This window comes from Eulemur rufifrons, chromosome 30 (assembly GCF_041146395.1).
Source record: "Eulemur rufifrons isolate Redbay chromosome 30, OSU_ERuf_1, whole genome shotgun sequence".
Lineage (NCBI taxonomy): Eukaryota > Metazoa > Chordata > Mammalia > Primates > Lemuridae > Eulemur > Eulemur rufifrons.
In genome coordinates this window covers 131,053,006-131,071,606 of record NC_091012.1, presented here as the reverse complement: position 1 = coordinate 131,071,606, position 18,601 = coordinate 131,053,006, and the positions used below count along the sequence as shown (strand labels likewise).

At 39.0% G+C, this 18,601-nt stretch overlaps 1 protein-coding gene across 2 annotated transcripts in view; it reads left to right on the top strand.

Annotated features, from left to right (window-relative positions):
• The window catches only part of REPS2 (RALBP1 associated Eps domain containing 2), a 186,269-nt gene extending 171,300 nt beyond the window's left edge, over nt 1–14,969 (top strand). For both annotated transcript variants that reach the window (XM_069462874.1, XM_069462873.1), the window contains exons 16-18: nt 72–217; nt 4,844–4,949; nt 14,730–14,969. In XM_069462874.1, coding sequence (XP_069318975.1) covers nt 72–217; nt 4,844–4,949; nt 14,730–14,798 — 321 coding nt within the window. In that variant the 3' untranslated portion in view covers nt 14,799–14,969. The remainder of the gene's footprint in view (nt 1–71; nt 218–4,843; nt 4,950–14,729) is intronic.
• The last annotated feature ends 3,632 nt before the right edge of the window (nt 14,970–18,601 follow it).

Sequence of the window (18,601 nt, the reverse complement as noted above, 5' to 3'; positions counted from 1 at the left end):
CTGGCATGATGGGTGGTGGGAGCATTTAAGTCTTTAACTTTTTGGTTTTTTGTTTGGTTTTTGATCTGCAGGACACACCATATTCTCAGCCCCCGTCAAAGCCCATTCGTAGGAAACTGAGACCTGAAAATCAAACTACAGAAAACCAAGAACCTTCAACCACTGTAAGCGGGCCAGCTTCTGTAGCAACCGTGAAATCGCATCCAACAGTCCAAAAGTAAGTAGTACAGATAAGTGAGAACAAGGTCAGAAACTTCCTTTAAATTTGCATACATATGTATATGTAAATGTGATTACAGTTTTACTTATACCCATAGAAGAATTTTATGGTTGTAAGTGTTACCTTACTCATCTCTATCATGCAATTGAAGTCTCCCATAGACTTTAGGAATTAACCTGACGTGAAGGGGCAGGCGAGTCCTGGGCTGTGATGTTTTGGTTTAGTTTGATTTTCTTCCCTTCCTCTTGTCTTCCTTTCCTTCCTACCCTCTTTTCCTTGTGTTGGGCCAGATTTTCCTAGGAAGAAGACAGTATTATGAATGGCAATTTTCCCTCTTTGCCTGTCTTATGTCATGTCCCCCCAAGGTAAATGGCCAGCTCCATGACCCAAAGACCCAAGTTTCAGTAGACATGGTAGGTGATTCTTTTGCATCTCCATAAAGAGTTTCTCTTGTTGATCATCTCAGCACAGAATTGGCGCATGTAGAACCTCCATAATATCTGTCTAACCAGCTGGAACAGATATCGGAGGGTGGCCAGAGACTGAGACAACGCTGCTCTGGACAAGCCATCCTTCTCTAGATGCCTTTGGCTTTGAGAAGAGCCATCACTTGCCTTGCCTCAATTTCTCTAGTGAAGGTGAGGGCAGAAACCTGCTGCTGTCACCTGACTTCAAGTGGGCCTGACTGCTCACTCATAAAAATGCTCACGATCCATCATGACACTGCTCTATAGGCCTTGCAGGTCTCGGGGCTGCTGTGGGTTTTCTTCTACTTACACTATTGTTGAAAGAAAAGCAAGTTCAGTGGGCAGTGTCAGCAACTCGCCTTTGAAGCCAAAGTCCCACTCTGAATCTCTGCAGCTCTCTTCTTCAGATGCTTTCTTTTTTTCAAATGGATAGCTCCTTGGTGGCATCAGTTCATAAAGCAAGTATATTTTGTCCTTCTTGTTCACTGAGAGCTTTGACCATCTTCCAGCCACCCTTAAGCCCAGGAGATAGATCCCTGTCAGGGACACACGGCTAAATCTTCCATGTTCTACCCCAGCATTCCACTTTAATCTCAGCTTCATGCTAATTCTAGTCAGTCAGTAGTGGCTATAATATCCTCCAAAGTGGATGACAGGGCATCTGGTGGAGTTCACACAGAGATCTTTTCTTTTTCTGTTTTGTTTAGGCAGCTTTATTAAAATATAATTCACATAGCATACAGTTCATCCTTTTAAATATACAATTCAATGGTTTTTATTTTATTCCCAGAGTCATGCAACCATTACTACAATCTAATTTTAGAACATTTTCATCATCCTGAAAAGAATCTCTATGCCCATTAGCGGTTGCTCCTCATTCTCCCCTTCCCTCGCCCCCAGCCCCTGGCAACCACTAATCTACTGTCTGTCTCTATGGATTCACCTATTCTGGCCATTTCTTGTAAATGGAATTATGCGACATGTGGTCTTTTGTGACTGCCTTTTTTTAAATTTACTTATTATAACGTTTTCAAGGTTGATTCATGTTGTACATGAATCAGAACTTAATTTTTTTGTTGCTGAATAAAATCTGAAAATGTCTTGAGTTTTTCTTAATTTGTAAAAGATATTTTTACTGGATGTAGAGTTTTAGGTTGGCAGATATTTTTCTTTGGAGCTTGAAAAATCTTGTGCCTCTTCCTTCTGGCGTTCTTCTTTTCTAATTAGAAGTCTGTTGTCATTTGAATTGTTTTCCTCTATAGGTAAGGTATCATTTCTCTTTTGCTGCTTTCAAGAATTTTTTCTTTGACTTAATTTCAAAAGTTTGACTATAGGCCAGGCACAGTGGCTCACGCCTGTAATCCCAGCACTCTGGGAGGCCGAGGCTGGAGGATCGCCTGAGGTCAGGAGTTCGAGACCAGCCTGAGGAAGAGCGAGACCCTGTCTCTACTAAAAATAGAAAGAAATTATCTGGACAGCTAAAAAATATATATATAGAAAATAAATTATCTGGGCATGATGGCACATGCCTGTAGTCCCAGTTACTCAGGAGGCTGAGGCAGAAGGATTGCTTGAGCCCAGGAGGTTGAGGTTGCTGTGAGCTAGGCTGATGCCGCGGCACTCTAGCCCGGGCAACAGAGTGAGACTCTGTCTCAAAAAAAAAAAAAAAAGTTTGACTATAATTTAACCTGTTTGAGTTTTGTTCAGCTTCTTGAATCCATATGTTTATGTCTTTTGCCAAATTTGGGAATTTTTCAGCTAATATTCCTTCAAATGCTTTTTTAGTCCTCCCCCTTCTCCTCTTTTTCTGGAACTTAGACAAATATTGAGTCCTATAATCCTACTGGTCCTTGAGGCTCTGTTCAGTATTTTCCTAGTCTGTTGTCTCTCTTTTGTTCAAGTTGGATAATGTCTGTCTTCATGTTTATTGATTCTGTCCTCTCCGTTCTGCTATTGAGCCTATTCATTGAGTTTTTATTTCAGTTATTGTCTTTTTCCGTTCTAAAACTTCCACTTGGTTCCTTTTTATATCTTCTATTTTTTTGCTGATATTTTCTATTTTTTCTTTTGTTTTAAATGTGCTTGTAGTTGTCCATTGAAGCATTTTTGTAATGGCTGAATTAAAATCCTAGTTAGATCCTCCCACATCTGTGTCATTTAGGTGTTGGCATCTGTTGATTGTCTCTTCTCATTCAAGTTGAAATTGCCTTTGTATGATGAATGATTTATTTTAATTGTATCCTGGACATTTTGGATATTATGTTATGACTTTCTGGATCTTATTTAAATCTTCTGTTTTAGCATGCCTCCTCTGACACTTCATCAGCAGGGGAAGAAGGGTGCCACCTTGTTTCTGCCAGGTGGGGATGGAAGTCCAGTTTCTGAACCTGGCCTCTATTTATACCCTTAGGGATAGAAGAGTGTCTCATTACTGTTGAATGGGGGTGGTAGTTCAGGCTCCCCTCTAGGCCTTCACTGACACCAGCCTGGCTGGGAGAGGGAGAAGTGTTTGGTTATAGCTCCTCATAAACACAGTGAGAAGAGACCTCTTTTCCATTGGAAGGTAGTGGAAGTCTGGCTTCCTATTTGGCATTCTGTGATACCACCCCAGTGGGAAGGGCATGCCTCATTAGGGGTGAGGTCTAGGCTTCTCACTTGGCCTTGGCTGATGAGGATGGAGTTGGGGGCTACAATTTTTTTGTGGTATTTGGGTATAGTAGGGCAGTTGTTATCTAAAATTTTTCTGTATTGCACGGTTCCTCTCTTCCAGGTCCTTTGGCTAAAGAGAGTAGAATTGGCGGGGGCGAGGGTGCTTTTTTTTTTTTTTTTGTCTTCCCTCATTGGCATTTATGGATTGCTGACTTCTCCAGTATCTAGTCTGGGATATATGAAGCAAAAGAAAACCCAGCGAATTTACTGCCATGTGTTTCCCTGGGTATCAAGTTCCCTAGCTGGTTTGCCTTCTTTAGTTTATCTTTCAGAGTTGTCTCACGTTTGTTTTGTATATTATGTATAGATTTTACTGTACTTAGTAGGAGAAATAGAGATAATGTTTCTACTCCATCTTGTCCTGGAAGAAATCCAATCTACGTATTTTAAAAGCAGATGAAGTCTCTTACCTGACTCTATATGAATGAAAAAATTAATCTTTGACTTTGAACTTGCTGGGGAAGAGATTATGTGTTTTGAAGATTAGCAGAATGGCTAGCGTAGTGTATATTCTCATTAAATGTTAATCAGATCTTTACAGTGGTCACAATCCATTCTAGTTCTGTTGCTCTAGCCTCGAACTCATCTCCCAGTGATTGCAAATACGGTTCTTTTTCTTGGAGAATGTAAATCACTCTTTTGTTCTATGAATTCAGTATTTTTTGCTATGGGATAAAAGGTTGTAGGTTATACCTGTGGTAACCACATTGATTTATCATCCCAACCATGGACAGTTTTGAAAGGTGAAGAGGATGCTAACAATACATAGGGCCAGCCAGATAGTGTAAGTAGACTGTAATGGGCAAAGTAGGACACATGGTCACCCTTGTCATACTTGTTCTGTTAATGAAAACATTCTGTAATTTTCTCAAGTGCTACAAGTGTAGAGTGGTGTAGGCACACGCGCACACACGTACTTAGGCATTCACGCCTAATAATAAGGGAGAGTTAGCTCAGCTAACTATGTTAATGTAGGATTTTTGCTAAAGAAAATATTCTTCTTTTTCTTTCTTTTTTTTTAATGGAGGTAATCAAGTTAAAGGGAGAATATTCTTCTTTTCCTTCAGACTTGTCCACAGGGGCCACCTGCAGGTCTTTTAAATGCTATTAATTCTTACACAAAAAGAGCTTGCCAGTTAATACGGTTTGTCGGGAAGAAGTACTTTTCACAATGTCTTGGAATAAATGGAACACAAATGTTTGAAAAGACACAATTCACAGCTTTTATGCAACTTATAAAATGGGCATTCCTTCAGGTGTAAATAATTCATCCCGACAAATTTGTTTCATGTATTTCTGCCTGCCTGTGAATATAAGATTTTATTTGTGGAGCCCTGTGATGTTAACCCCTTGTTAGTTCATCACCTCTCATGAGTCAGAGTTCTGACCCGCAAAGGTCCAGACCTCCAACTCCTTTTTTTTCTGAAACGTCTGTGATTTTCTGTAGGCAATCTTCCAAACAGAAGAAGGCCATTCAGACTGCCATCCGCAAAAATAAAGAGGCAAATGCGGTGCTGGCCCGCTTGAACAGTGAGCTCCAGCAGCAGCTCAAGGTAAGGAATGCTTCCTAGGTTTGGATTCCCAGGCTCTTCCCTGTTTTTCTTTGCTGTTGTTGGTGGTTTGTTTTTTGGGGGAAGTTTGAACGTTTTTTTATTTTATGTAATTGATATATAATAATTATATGTATTTATGGGGTACCTAGTGGTATTTTGATACATATAATGTATAGCGATTAGATTTGACCATTAGCTTACCATCTACTTCCATCCCTGTTGGGAAGATTTGTCTCTGTGTTCTCAAACCCTTTTTGGAAGGTGCAGAATTACTGTATTTAAGTTACATGGGTTTGACTCTTGCACTCTTAGAGGAAGACTAGTAACTTCAGTATGTAGCCTACATCTTGTATGGGAATTAAAAGGAAAGAGAATCTATTATAAAGGCTATTTGAAGCATTCTTTATTGTCCAAAGCTTCTGGATAAGCCCTTAGTTGTTTAGATCCTCTCTGAAAGATGCTATACTTGTGATTTCAAGCGGAAGGAAGTGGCCTTGGTACCATCAAAGGCCAACCCCTCCCCTGGTACCTTGGAGATGGTTCCCTCTCACCTTGTCAAGGACATCACCCCTGTCCTTATCACTTGTTTCTCTTCATTATTGATCTCCCCTGTATTAGTTTCCCAGAGCTGCCATAACAAAGTACTATAAATTTGGTGTCTTAAAATAACAGAAATGTATTCTCACACAACTGTGGAGGCTTGAACTCTGAAATGAAGGTGTCAGCAGAGCCATGGTCTTTTTGAAGGCTCTAGGGGGGAATCCTCCCTTACCTCTTCCCAGCTTCTGGTAGTTGCTGGCAATCCTCAGCATTCCGTGGTTTATAGTTGCATCACTCCAATCTCTGCCTCCACTGTCACATGGCATTCTTCCTGTGTCTCTCTGTGTCTGTGTCCAAATTCCTCTCCTTATTGTGTCCTCTCTTATAAGAATCCAATCACTGGATTAGGCCCACCCTAATCTAGCATGACCTCATCTTAACTTGATTACATCTGCAAAGATCCTATTTGCATATAAGGTCACATTTACAGGTACTGGGAGTTAGGACTTGAACTCTTTTGAGGAGATACGATTCTACCCACTGCATCCCCTGATTCTCTACTGGATCATTTGCCATCCCACATAAACATGCTCTAGTATTGCCCATTGCCTTTGACCAATTACTGCCCCATTTCTGTGGTCCCCTTCACAGCAAACTTTCGTAGGAGTTGTTTTCATTCACTGTCTTTAGTTCCTCAATAGTGGTTTTCTCTCCCTTCCATTTCAGTGTGGCTTCACTCTCTTCCACTCACACCCTCTTATGGCTAAATCTAATGGGCCTGTTTTAATATTATTAGAATTTCCAGAAGAATTCTACACAACTTATCATTCCCTCCTCTGAAATTGTTTTCTAACTGGCTTTTGAGATACCATGCTTTTATGGTTTCCTTCTACTTCACTGGTACCTCCTCCTTAGCATTCTCTGTTGTCTCTTCCTTCCCTGACTTCTCTTTTATACCCCTAACCCCTTTGCCCCAATATTTTATTATGAACATTTTCTAACATACAGGAAAGTTGAAAGAATCATGCAGTGACTACTTGTATGGACACCACTTCAGTTCTACCACTAACATTTTACTACACTCTACTTGTTGTATCACATATCTATCCATTTATCTATCCTGTCCATCAGTCCATCTTATTTATGACATATTTTTAAGTAAATTGCAGACACCTATACACTTTTCCTAAATATTTCAGCATGCATATCATTAGCTGAAGTTCAATATTTTTGCATGCTTTTCTTATGATGTAAAATTTACATAAAATGAATGTACAAGTATTAAGTGTACATTTGCCGAGTTTGTAACAAATGCATATACTTATGGAACCCAAACCCCTACCAAGATAAAGAACATTACCATCACCGCAGGAAGCTCCCTCATGCTTTCTCCCAGTCAATTCCTGCTACCTACATGGAGGCAACTGCTATTCTAAATTTTTTAGACTATAATTTTGCCTGTTCTGTAACTTTATGTAAATGGTATCCTATAGCATTTACATTTGTGTAAAGTTTCTTTCACTTAGTATTATGTCTTTGAGATTCATTTATATTGTTGTGTGTATCAGTAATTCATTCGTTTTTATTGCTGAGTAGTATTACATTGAGTGAATATGTCACAATTCGGTTGTCCATCTGTTGATGGACACCTGAACTGTTTCCAGTTTTTGACAATTTTGAATAAAACTGCATTCTTGAACAAATCTTTGTGTGGAAATATGTTCTCGTTTCTTTTGCATAAATACCTAGGATTAGGATTAGTAGGTAATATGATAATTATATGTGGTTAGTTTATAAGAAGCTATTAGACCTTTTTCCAAAGTGGTTGTAGCATTTTGCATTCCCACCACTAATGTACAAGAGTTCTAATTGTTCCACATCTTCGCCAACATTTGGTTATTATTCTTTTAAATTTTAGCCAGTCCTGCGGTGATATAGTTTTTATCATCATCTTCTTGGTCACTAATTATATTGATCCTTTTCTTTGTGATTATTTACCTTTCATATATCTCATTTAAGTATCTTTTCAAATGTTTGGGCCAGTTTTTCGATTGAGTTTTTAGTCTTTGTTTTGGTGTTGAATTGTAGGTAGATGCTTTTTGTATATCTTGGTTACCAGTCATTTGTCAGATATACGTTTTGTGAATGTTTTCTTTCAGTCTTTGTTTTGCCTATTCATTTTCTTAACTGTATCTTTTCATGAGCATAAATTTTCAATTTTGTTAAAGTCTAAATTTATCATTTTTTTCTTTCATGGTTATTACTTTCTTCCTATATATAGAGACTTTGCCTATCTCCAAATTATGAAGATATTCTCTTATGTTTTCTGAAAGTTTTATTGTTTTAACTTTTATGTTTAGAATTATGATCCATCTTGAATGAAGTTTTGTATATGGTGCAAGATTAGGGTCAAGGTTCATTTTTTCCCATTTCAATATCTAGTTGATCTAGCACCATTTGTTGAAAAGACCTTCCTTTCCTCCTTGGATTACTTTGGTGTTTTTGTCAAAAATCTAATGACTGTATAAGTGTAGATTTATTTCTGGGTTCTTATTCTGTTCCATTAATCTATTTGTTGATCCTTATGCCAATATGACACAGCCTTATTACTGTTGCCTTATACCAAGTATTGAAATCAGGTAATATAAATTTGTCAACCTGTTCTTCTTTTTTAAGATTCCATTGGATATTTTAGTCCCTTTGTTTCATATACATTTTAGAATTGGTATGTCAATTTCTACAAAATTAGCCTGCTGGGATTATGATTGGATTTGCATTAAATCTATAGATCAATTTATAGACAATCTGTATCTAAACAATGTTGAGTCTGCCAATCTGCAAGCAGAGCACATCTCTACAATTATTAAGGTCTTCTAAAATTCCTCTCAGCAATTTTGAGTTTTGAGTATATAAGTCTTACGTATCTTTTGTTAAATTTATTCCCAAATGTTTTTTTCATGACACTATTGCAAATTAGGTTGTTTTTTAAAATTTCACTTTCTAATTGAGTTTATGAAGGTCACAGAATACAAGGTCAACACACAAAAAATCAGTCAGATTCCTGTATACAAGCAATGAACTGTAATAGAATTTTTGGTAATTGGAAGTTTTTAAAAAATGCCATTTCACAATAGCTTGTCCCCCTCCCCCAAATGAAATACTTAGGTATAAATCTATCAACACACACACAGGATTCATGTGCTGAAAACTACAAAATGCTGCCAAAAGTAATCCAAGAAGACCTAAATAAATGGAGAGACATACCCTATTTGTGGATTTGGAGGATTCAACATAGTAGAGGTATCATTTTTCTCCAAAGTAATTTATAGATTCATTGCAATACCAATAAAAATCCCAGCAGGATTTTTTGTGGGTCTAGACAAGTTGATACAAAACTTTGTATGTAAGGGCAAAGGAGCTGGAATTGCTAAAACAAATTTGAAAAGGAGGAACAAGTTGGAGGAATCACTTTACTATCAAGCTTTACTAATCAAGACAGTATGGTATTGGAGGGACTGATGCGTAGATCAATGGAACTGGATACAGAGTCCTGAAATAGACCACATTATTGCAGCCATTTGATCTTTGGCAAAGGTTCAAAATCAATTCAGTGAGAAAGGATAGTCATTCAACAAATTAATTTATAATGGTCATTCACATGTTAAAAAATGTACCTTGACCTCACACTTTATGCAAAGATTAACTTGAAATGTGTCATAGATATAAATGTAAAACATAAAGCTATAAAACTTTTAGAAGAAAACATAGGGGAAAAAAATCTTCACGACCTAGGGTTAGAAATAACAACAAAAGCACAATCTATAACAGAAAAAACTCGATGAATTGGACCTCATCAAAATTAAAAACTTTTACTCTGCCAAAGACACTGCTAATAGAATTAAGAGAAAAGTTACAGACTGGGAGAAAATATTTGCAAATCACATATTTGATAAAGGATTTGTATCTTGATTGTATAAAGAATACTTGAAACTCAATAATTCAAACATCTCAATTTAAACCTGGCCAAAGGACTTGAATAGACACTTCAAAGGGTACATAAAGATGGCAAATAAACACGAGAAAATACTCAACATCATAAGCTATTAGGGAAATGCAAGTTTAAACCATGATTACATACCATTATGCACACATTAGAATTGCTAAAACAAAAACCACCAGGTGCTGGCAGCTGGAACTCTCAGGCATTGGTGATGGGAATGCAAAATGATACCACCACTCTGCAAAATTATTTGGCAGTATCTTACGAAGTTATACATGCACTTACCATGTGACCTGGCAGTCCCAATCCTGGGTATCTACCTTAGTGAAATGAAAACTTACGTTCACTCAAAAAATCTTTACATGAACATTCATGACAGTTTTATTTATGTTGGCCCAAACCTGGAAACAACAGAAATTTCCTTCAAAGGATGAATGGATAAAGCGAGATACGTTCATACAGTGGAATGGTACTCAATAGTAAAAAGGAATGATACAGCAAGTTGGATGAAACTCAAAGACACTATGCTGAGTGAGACAAGCCAGTGTCAAAAGGTTGTGTACCATATGATTCCTTCTATTTGACATTCTTAAAAAGGGAAAACTATAGTGATGGAAACAAATCAGTGGTTGTCAAGGGATATGCGTGAGGTGAGAGTTTGTATATAAATGAGTAGCACCAGGGAGTTCTTTGGGTTGGTGGAACTGTAATGTATCCTGTTTGTGGTGAGGATTACACAGATTTATACATGTGTTAAAATTCATAGAACTATATATTAAAAGGAAAACAATAGTCAATTTTACCCTATGATAATTTTAAAACTAAAATTATTTTTAAAAATGTCAAAATTCAAGCCTGGGCGCGGTGGCTCATGCCTGTAATCCCAGCACTCTGGGAGGCCGAGGTGGGCAGATCGTTTGAGCTCAGGAGTTTGAGACCAGCCTGAGCAAGAGCGAGACCCCATCTCTACTAAAAATAGAAAGAAATTATATGGACAGCTAAAAATATATATAGAAAAAATTAGCCGGGCATGGTGGCGCATGCCTGTAGTCCCAGCTACTCGGGAGGCTGAGGCAGTTGGATTGCTTGAGCCCAGGAGTTTGAGGTTGCTGTGAGCTAGGCTGATGCCACGGCACTCACTCTAGCCTGGGCAACAGAGTGAGACTGTCTCAAAAAAAAAAAAAAAAAAACGTCAAAATTCATTCTGTTTTATGAATCTTTGTGGGTGACCTTGTTTTTGTTTTGTGTTTTGTTTGGGTTTGGTTTTTCTCCCCTCTCCCTCTGCTTTGGGGTAGGTCAGTTTCATCCATTGTTCTTTATACTTGGTGACCCCTTTTAGTTTGGAAGCCCATATTCTTCAGTTCTGAGAGTTTTCTTGATTTTTGTTGTTGATTATTTCCTCCCCCGTGCCCTTTGCCCCCACTTTTTCCTGTTCTCCCTTGCTGACGTTATTCAGACTTTGGACCTCTAATTTTCTCTTCTGTTTTCTTTCTTTTTTCTTCCTACCTTCTCTTCTTTTTTTTTTTTTTTTTTGAGACAGAGTCTTGCTCTGTTGCCCGGGCTAAAGTGAGTGCCATGGCGTCAGCCTAGCTCACAGCAACCTCAAACTCCTGGGCTCAAGCAATCCTTCTGCCTCAGCCTCCCAAGTAGCTGGGACTACAGGCATGTGCCACCATGCCCGGCTCATTTTTTCTATATATATTTTTAGTTGTCCATATAATTTCTTTCTATTTTTAGTAGAGACGGGGTCTCGCTCTTGCTCAGGCTGGTCTCGAACTCCTGACCTCCAGCAATCCACCCGCCTCGGCCTCCCAGAGTGCTAGGATTACAGGCGTGAGCCACCACGCCCGGCCCCTTCTCTTCTTTATTTTTGTCTATTTCTGGAGACTTACTTTAATTTTAAATTCTAAATCTCCTATTGTTTAATAACCAAGAATTCTTTTTTTGTTGTTCTCTCATTGTTTATTTTTGGTGATGTCTTATTCTTGTTTCATTGTTGTAATGTCTTCTCTTAATGGCAGTTTTTTTCTTCCTGAATAGTTGCTTTTTTTGTTATGTTGTGTTACTCTTAGATGCTTTCCTTCAATACCTGATAGCCCTTCTTTGCTCATATTTAAGAGGAGGATGAAAACGCTGACTGGAAGTTGATAACACATTGGAGGGGCTTGTCAACTTTGAGCTTCGCTCTCCGGCAATCTGGCTGGGCTATATAGTTGGGGAACCCTGAAAGGCAGTATCATTGGCTCTTTCCTCTTGGTCTGGTTGGAGTAGCCAGCGGAGACTCTTTTGGTCACCTGCGTGGAGGGAAAGAGCTAGTTGACTAGAGCCACAGGGCTATGGATCTCAGACCCCGGGATATTCATTTACTCTCCCTGTTTCCAGCCTAGTATCTTGTCCATAGCTGTGCTTGCAAATCCAGATGCTGTTTTACCTTTTCAAGAAATAAATGTTTAGCATTCTGCTCCGGTGGCAGGGAAGATCTGGGCATCTTATTGTTTCTGAAACAGATTCTCAACCAACCCTTATTTATCCAGTGCCCCACCCCTTATTCATTCCCACTTTCATAGGTATCTGGTGCTGCCAAGTCGAGTCTTCCGGGGGTTCTCCTATGGAAAATCAGATCCGTTCTTGTTTTTCTTCATGCTTAGCTTGTGATTCAGTTTTCTTTACTTGATCTGTGTGAGTGGGAAAGTTCTAGGTCTAGTGAACAGAAGTCTGAAGAATCATTGAAACAGAACTCTAGTCATGGCCCCTCAATTAATACCCAGACTAAGCCAGTTTACAGATCCAGAGCCTTTTGAGTGAAGTGGCATCTGGGTTTCCTTAAGGAAGGGCCCCACTATGCCGCCAAAAAGTTATACTGTAAATCTTCTAACCTTTCTCAAAGGGGCCTGTGGCCATTTACCAGGGAGACTGTGCATTGGGGGAAGGGAAATAATCAGACCTTTGGGAGATTCCTGGACACTGGCTCTGAACAGACACTAATTCCAGGAGATGCAAAGTGTCACTGTGGCCCATCAGTCAGAGTAGGGGCTTATGGAGATAGGGTGATAATGGAGTTTGAACTTAGGCGCATCTCACAGTGGGCCCAGTGGATTCACAAACCCACCCTGTGGTTTCCCTAGCTGTAGAGTGCATACTTGGAATAGACAGACTAAGAAGTTGGCAGAATCCCCACATTTATCTTCCTGGATTTTCTAAGTCATTTACCATTCATCAGTTTGCCTTTCAGCTTACAAATTTTATTATTATCATCTTTTCCCTTTTGTTTTCCCTGTCTTGTGGGTCTGTGACTTTGAAGTTTCTTTATTGTTTTAGTGGAGCTCTAGGAGGGAGTATGGCACCTGTCGTCAATCTTCCTTCTTTTCCTGAAACCTCTAGATATACTGTTTTGCTTGATGATGTTATACAGTCCCATGGCTTTGAAGACCATCCATAAGCTAGTGAAACCGAAATTTACGTCTCAAGCCCTACTTCTCTTTCCTCTGAGCTCTAAACATGTGCACATAACTCTTTACTCAGTGTTTTCTCCTTACATATCTAATATACATCTCAGATCATTGATTCCCAGCCCTCTCCTTGAAATACCCATTTCTTATCTAATCATCTTGTTCTCAATGAATATCACTACCAGCCACCCATTTTCTTAATCCCCAAATCCCAGAAGTCATCCTCAAAGTTTCCTTCTGTCCTACATCAACTTCATCAGCAAGTCCTATCAGTTCTAGATTCAAAATATATCCAGAATCCATCCACTTCTCTTCATCTCTTTGGCTACTACCCTAATTGGAGCCATTTTTATTTCTCACCTGGGTCCATGCAATAACCTTCCAGTTGCTCCCCTGCTCCCACTCTTGCCCTCCTATAATCCACTGTCTACATAGTAGCCAGAATGAAAATTTTGAATTATAAATTGGCTCATGTTCCTTCCATGGTTAGAAGCCCTCAATGCCCCCCCCCTTGAAGTCCATAGTCCTTCCTTTGTCCCACAAGGCCCTCTATGACCTGGCTCCTGCCTAAATCACTGACTTCATCCTGCCATGTCTTCCTTGCTCCCTCTGCTCTGGTCAGACAGGCCTTTCTGTTCATAAACCCACCACGGTTATTCCCTCCCTCAGGGGCTTTGCGGTTGCCATGTTGTCTCCCTGGATAGCCTTCCCCCATGTTTTCATATTCCTGACTCCATTCAAGTCTCTACTCAAGCAGTATCGCCTTGGAGAAGACTTCTCCGATCACCCTCTCTGCTTTCTCCCAGATTCCTCTCTGTTATTCTCTATGACATCATCTTATTTATTTCCTTCTGGAAGTATCTTATTCATTAACTTTATTATCTTTCCCTAGCCATTTGACTGTAAGCCATATGAGGGCATTGGTCAGATCTGTCCCATTCTTTGTTGATACCATCACAGCTAGAGCAGTATCTGGCCCACAGCAGATAGATACTCAAGGACTATTGGATGGGTGGACAGGAAGGTGGGTAAATAAATACTTGTTAAGTTCCATACTGACTACTAGCATGTTGGTTCTTCTAGAGCATCTCAGAATTGGGCCTTTATACAGTATTCTTTTCCACCTTGACTGATTCTACTTGAATGCCTTTCTGTGTCCCCTCTCTCCCTGCCAAAAAAATCTGTTTTAGGCCTGAAAGTTGGAATTCCCAAATAGCAGATTGTTCATCTCCCTTTCTGCCTTTCACTCAGATGTCACACCTTACGCCACAGTTTGTGCAGGAACCTGGATGGGACTTTGGTGGAAAGATGACCAGCGTACCTTTTCATCCCTTAGACCTGACTGAGTATGGTGCTGGATTAGAAGCCAGAGATTGACATTAGAAATTTAGTCCTGATGGTTCACACCTCAGTATTGGGAGTGTGCTTTTGCATTCTGCCCTCTCCCAATCAGTCTTTTAATTTTTAATGTCATTCTCTGCCAGCTACTAATCCTATTAACACAGGATGAGGCTGAGGCAGAGCAGTGGAGAGGGGTTGGTCAGTTTCATTTCATCATCTTCAGAAAGAAGTTGAGAGATTATAAATTGTGACCCCCCCCCCCTTCGTCTGGTCACCAGCTTTAAATCTGGTGCCTTCCAGTCCACCTGTTCTTGAGTTATATAGCATAGCACTTAAGTGTTTGTGGGTCCAGTTATAAGTTTCCTTTTAATATCTGATGAAGTAGGGAAGAACCCAGGAAATGACCCCTTTCCTTTTTTGTTTTTCTTCTTTCTGTTTTGTATGACTCAGGAGGTTCATCAAGAACGGATTGCATTGGAAAACCAATTGGAACAACTTCGTCCAGTCACTGTGTTGTGACCCCCATGGTTCAAGTGACAGTGAATAACCTCATCTGCAGAGATCTTTCTTTCTTATTTGAATGTTTGAACCCCACTACTTGTCATAGATGTTTGACTGTGTTAAAAGCTGTGAGCAGCAGAATATAATCCATATGACCTTTTCTCTTGTAACTCACTTGTACATTTTACTGTGGTGGAAAATACTTCAACTGATTATCACACTTGACATTGTAATTATCAGTGGAATTTCTCTCCCATTCTTAAGTACTTCCTCAAGGTGTTAGATGCTGCTCCATACCAAAAATCAGTCTTCTAGCAAATAAATAATTTAGAGCATTATTTATTTAAAGAATTTATGATTTGTACAAAACCTTATAACCAAGTACCTTCAGGATGCTTGTTTTATTTTTGTATGTATATCGCATACAGTAGGCTGGTTTCCTGAATAATTAGGATTCCAACTGGATTGTCTTTGGCATGATGATAATAAAAACAAAAGCTAAAATAGAATAAAAGCATCAGATTAAGACTGGCGCTATGCCCTCCACCACTATATGCCAAAAATTGCTTCTCTAGTGCCATTTTGATATTATATCTAGCTATAAATAATACATGACTATTGTTTTCTATTGAATGTCAAAGACTTATTGGGTCTTTACACTTCTGTAAAGTGGAGGTTTTGGCAGTGAGCTATTTAACTTGGCCAATCTAGGCCATCAACTCAGATAACTCAGTCCTTTCATGTAAATTTTTGGGTGAAAGCAATCTGCTTTAACTGCCTCACCCGATCAAATTAAATAAATAGTTGCCAGCTCTCTACTTTTATCCTGCATGGGATAACATATCTGTAAATGCATGAGTTTGGAAACCACCCATCAAATATGAAAGGCTGATAAGACTGTTTGGATTGATAAGCATTTGTTTTTTGAACCCAGGTATCCAAACTGGGGAAGAAAGGGAAATGATTGTTACCTATAATCTAACAATCTCTGGTAGTTATTTTCATCACCCTGGATTGCAAATGTATTGGGTGTGAAGAAATGATGAAAGGAAGCGGTCCTCATGCTGGAGATATGACTGTTTTGTTCTCTATGCAGTGTATCCTTGGGAAGTGATCGGTTTATACCACATTCAGAGGAGCCCAACTAACTCCAGTATAGGTGATGTCAAACAATAAGCTCAAATTGTAAAAGCCAGTAACCTGTGGAAACTGTAGTAGCTGTTGCTTCTTCTGAAAGCTTAAGTTGAAAGTGGGAACACAGGGTCACAGGGTCACTGACCCTCAGAAGGCATGCCAGCTTTAACATGGCTTTGAGAGAGACTAATGGCATGAAATGCTATCTCTCGTACATTTTGCTCATTTCCCCATTCTTAGGATAGTGGGGTAGGATGTGCCTAGGGTCCTTTTTGTAGTTTTAGATAGGTTTGCAATATGTGGGATTAAGCCTTTGATTTCAGTAGAGCTGAGAGCTTTCAGAAGAAGTAGGCATTTATTTAATGCTTCCTTATTCCATTGGCAAGCTTTATCAATAGCTTCACAGCAGAGCAGAAAGGCTCGAACAGATGATGTTTTTCCAAAGAAAAAACAAATTGTGAATCTATTCCATGCATGTTTAAGGATTTTGAATTGCTTTTGAAAATCATGAAACTTGAACTATTTCTCTATTTCCTTTTTTCCCCCCTTTTGGCTGCCTTTTTTGTTCTTGTGGGGGAAGGGTTGGAAGTGAGTTTAAACCCTTCCTAAGATTATAAATGGGTCAGTGCAGATTTTTAGGTAATCTCTTTCCCCATCTTCTGAGATCTGGGGGCTGCAACACATTTTATCAGCAGTGTTCTTATTGCAGACATTTCACAGCATGTTTGGCCTTCCAGGAAAGACTAGCATATGCACTTTATCTCATAATCTTCCAGTACATATGCACTCACTTGGGATAGCATTTCATATCCATTACCCAGACGTATAAACTAAGGAATGTTAGTCTACACTATGCATTTTAAAAATATTGACATGCTTTTTCCCCCCGTGAAGTCAATGCCAGAGTGAGTCAAATTAGGATGTTGGGGTTTTATTTAGTTGGCTTGGTTTTCATTAAAGGAAAACACTTGCATTGGACAATCAAAGTCCCCTGAGTTTCATAGTCTTACCAATATTTTATGATAGGCATTGCATTAAAGCACACACCAATACTATCTATACCCAACCTTCTTGACTGGACTTAATTGTGACTACAGTTTATTAGTTGCTTAGAAGTAGATTTTTTAAAAAAACAAGTATTTGTGTGTGTGTACACATACACATACAACGATTATTATTACCTAACTAGCGCTCATCCTCTATTTCTGTGTTGTCTGAGGATGTGCACTTTTAATTTAGGATTATAATGCCTGATGATGTTTCTGTGAGCCTTTAATGTGATTTATAGGAAGGCTGGGTTATTGAAATCACCATTATACCTCTTCTATAAAACAACTCCAAAATCAGACCTGCTTGTTGGGGAGAATTCTGAAGGTCAACATTGACAGAAGGTCAATGTTGCCCCATCCATGGGGGTTGAATTACCTTCTTGTTAAGTGGTCTTCTCCCACTGGGATTCTACAGTCCCACAGATGAAAGCACAGTAGGAGCTGATAGTGGGCTTACGGGGTCCCTCAGCATCTCTTGTATGTGGCATATTGCTTTTGCCACCTTCCTATCCAGCAGACACTGAAGCAAAACCAAAAGGTAGATATCTGGAACGAATGTGTATGTTGTAATCAAGGCAGATATTTGCCTTAGTTGGAAGCATCTAATTGTTTTACAAATATTAAACAAATGCTTGGGCCCGATTGGGAGAGGAGGCAGCTTAGCTGGAAGCTGTGCCCATCGAACTACCACTACTGGAGGATAAGATATCGGAGTTGGGCAGGGCTGGTATCCATCTCCTGCAGTTTGCATGTGGGGAAACCAGTGCCCTGTGAAACAGCAGTTCCTGGCCCAAGAATCCATAGACAGAGATAGCTAGTGGCAGCTTTGGGGTGCCAGCCTGATTTTATGGATTCTGAGTTAAGTCTCCCACCCTCTATCAATATTAAAAATAGATTAGAAGGCTTTTTTCTATTTGTCATGTTGAATTTCATTGACTTAATTAGCCTTTAAATATGAAAACATGTTTTAAGGAGTTTAGATCTAGAAATTACTCTTGGATTGAAGTGAAAAATAAAATCTGAAGGAAAAGAATATGATTGAACTATTTGTTTTTCTGAACCACCTCACCTTTCATGATGCAATAAATTGCTCTGAGTTTCTTGGCAGAACTTTTGACAGCTGTTGCTTTCAATGGATTCCATTCCTGTATTCCGTATGGGAGTTTGTTTTTAAAATAGACTACCGTGATTGAAACGAACTCAATATGTAGTAAGTTATAGTTTTCTTCAATATAGCTTTGGTTCCTTGGGTTGCAAATGTTCAATTTCAGCATATTTTAGGGTGAGTAATCAAAAACACGAATTTTCCTTTGATTTCTTACCAATGTCTGAACTATCCTAAAGCATTCTTCTCTTTAGATGTGATTTGATTCTATAGTCTGTTGCTAAATGATATTTGTCTGTTTCTTAAATGATCTCAGAGCCATGGTAATAATGGATATGTACTCAGAAGATCAATAAGGTAATATCTGGAATTGATGTGTTTTTTGCAATGAAGGCAAGCATTTGCAAATGTCTTCTTTTAAGCAGTAGTTGGAAAGATCTCAATTACAGCACAACACCTTAGAGCTAAAAGCATTTGTTCAATACAAACTAGAATCACACCTTCTGAGTAGGTATCACCAAGGAAATGTGATT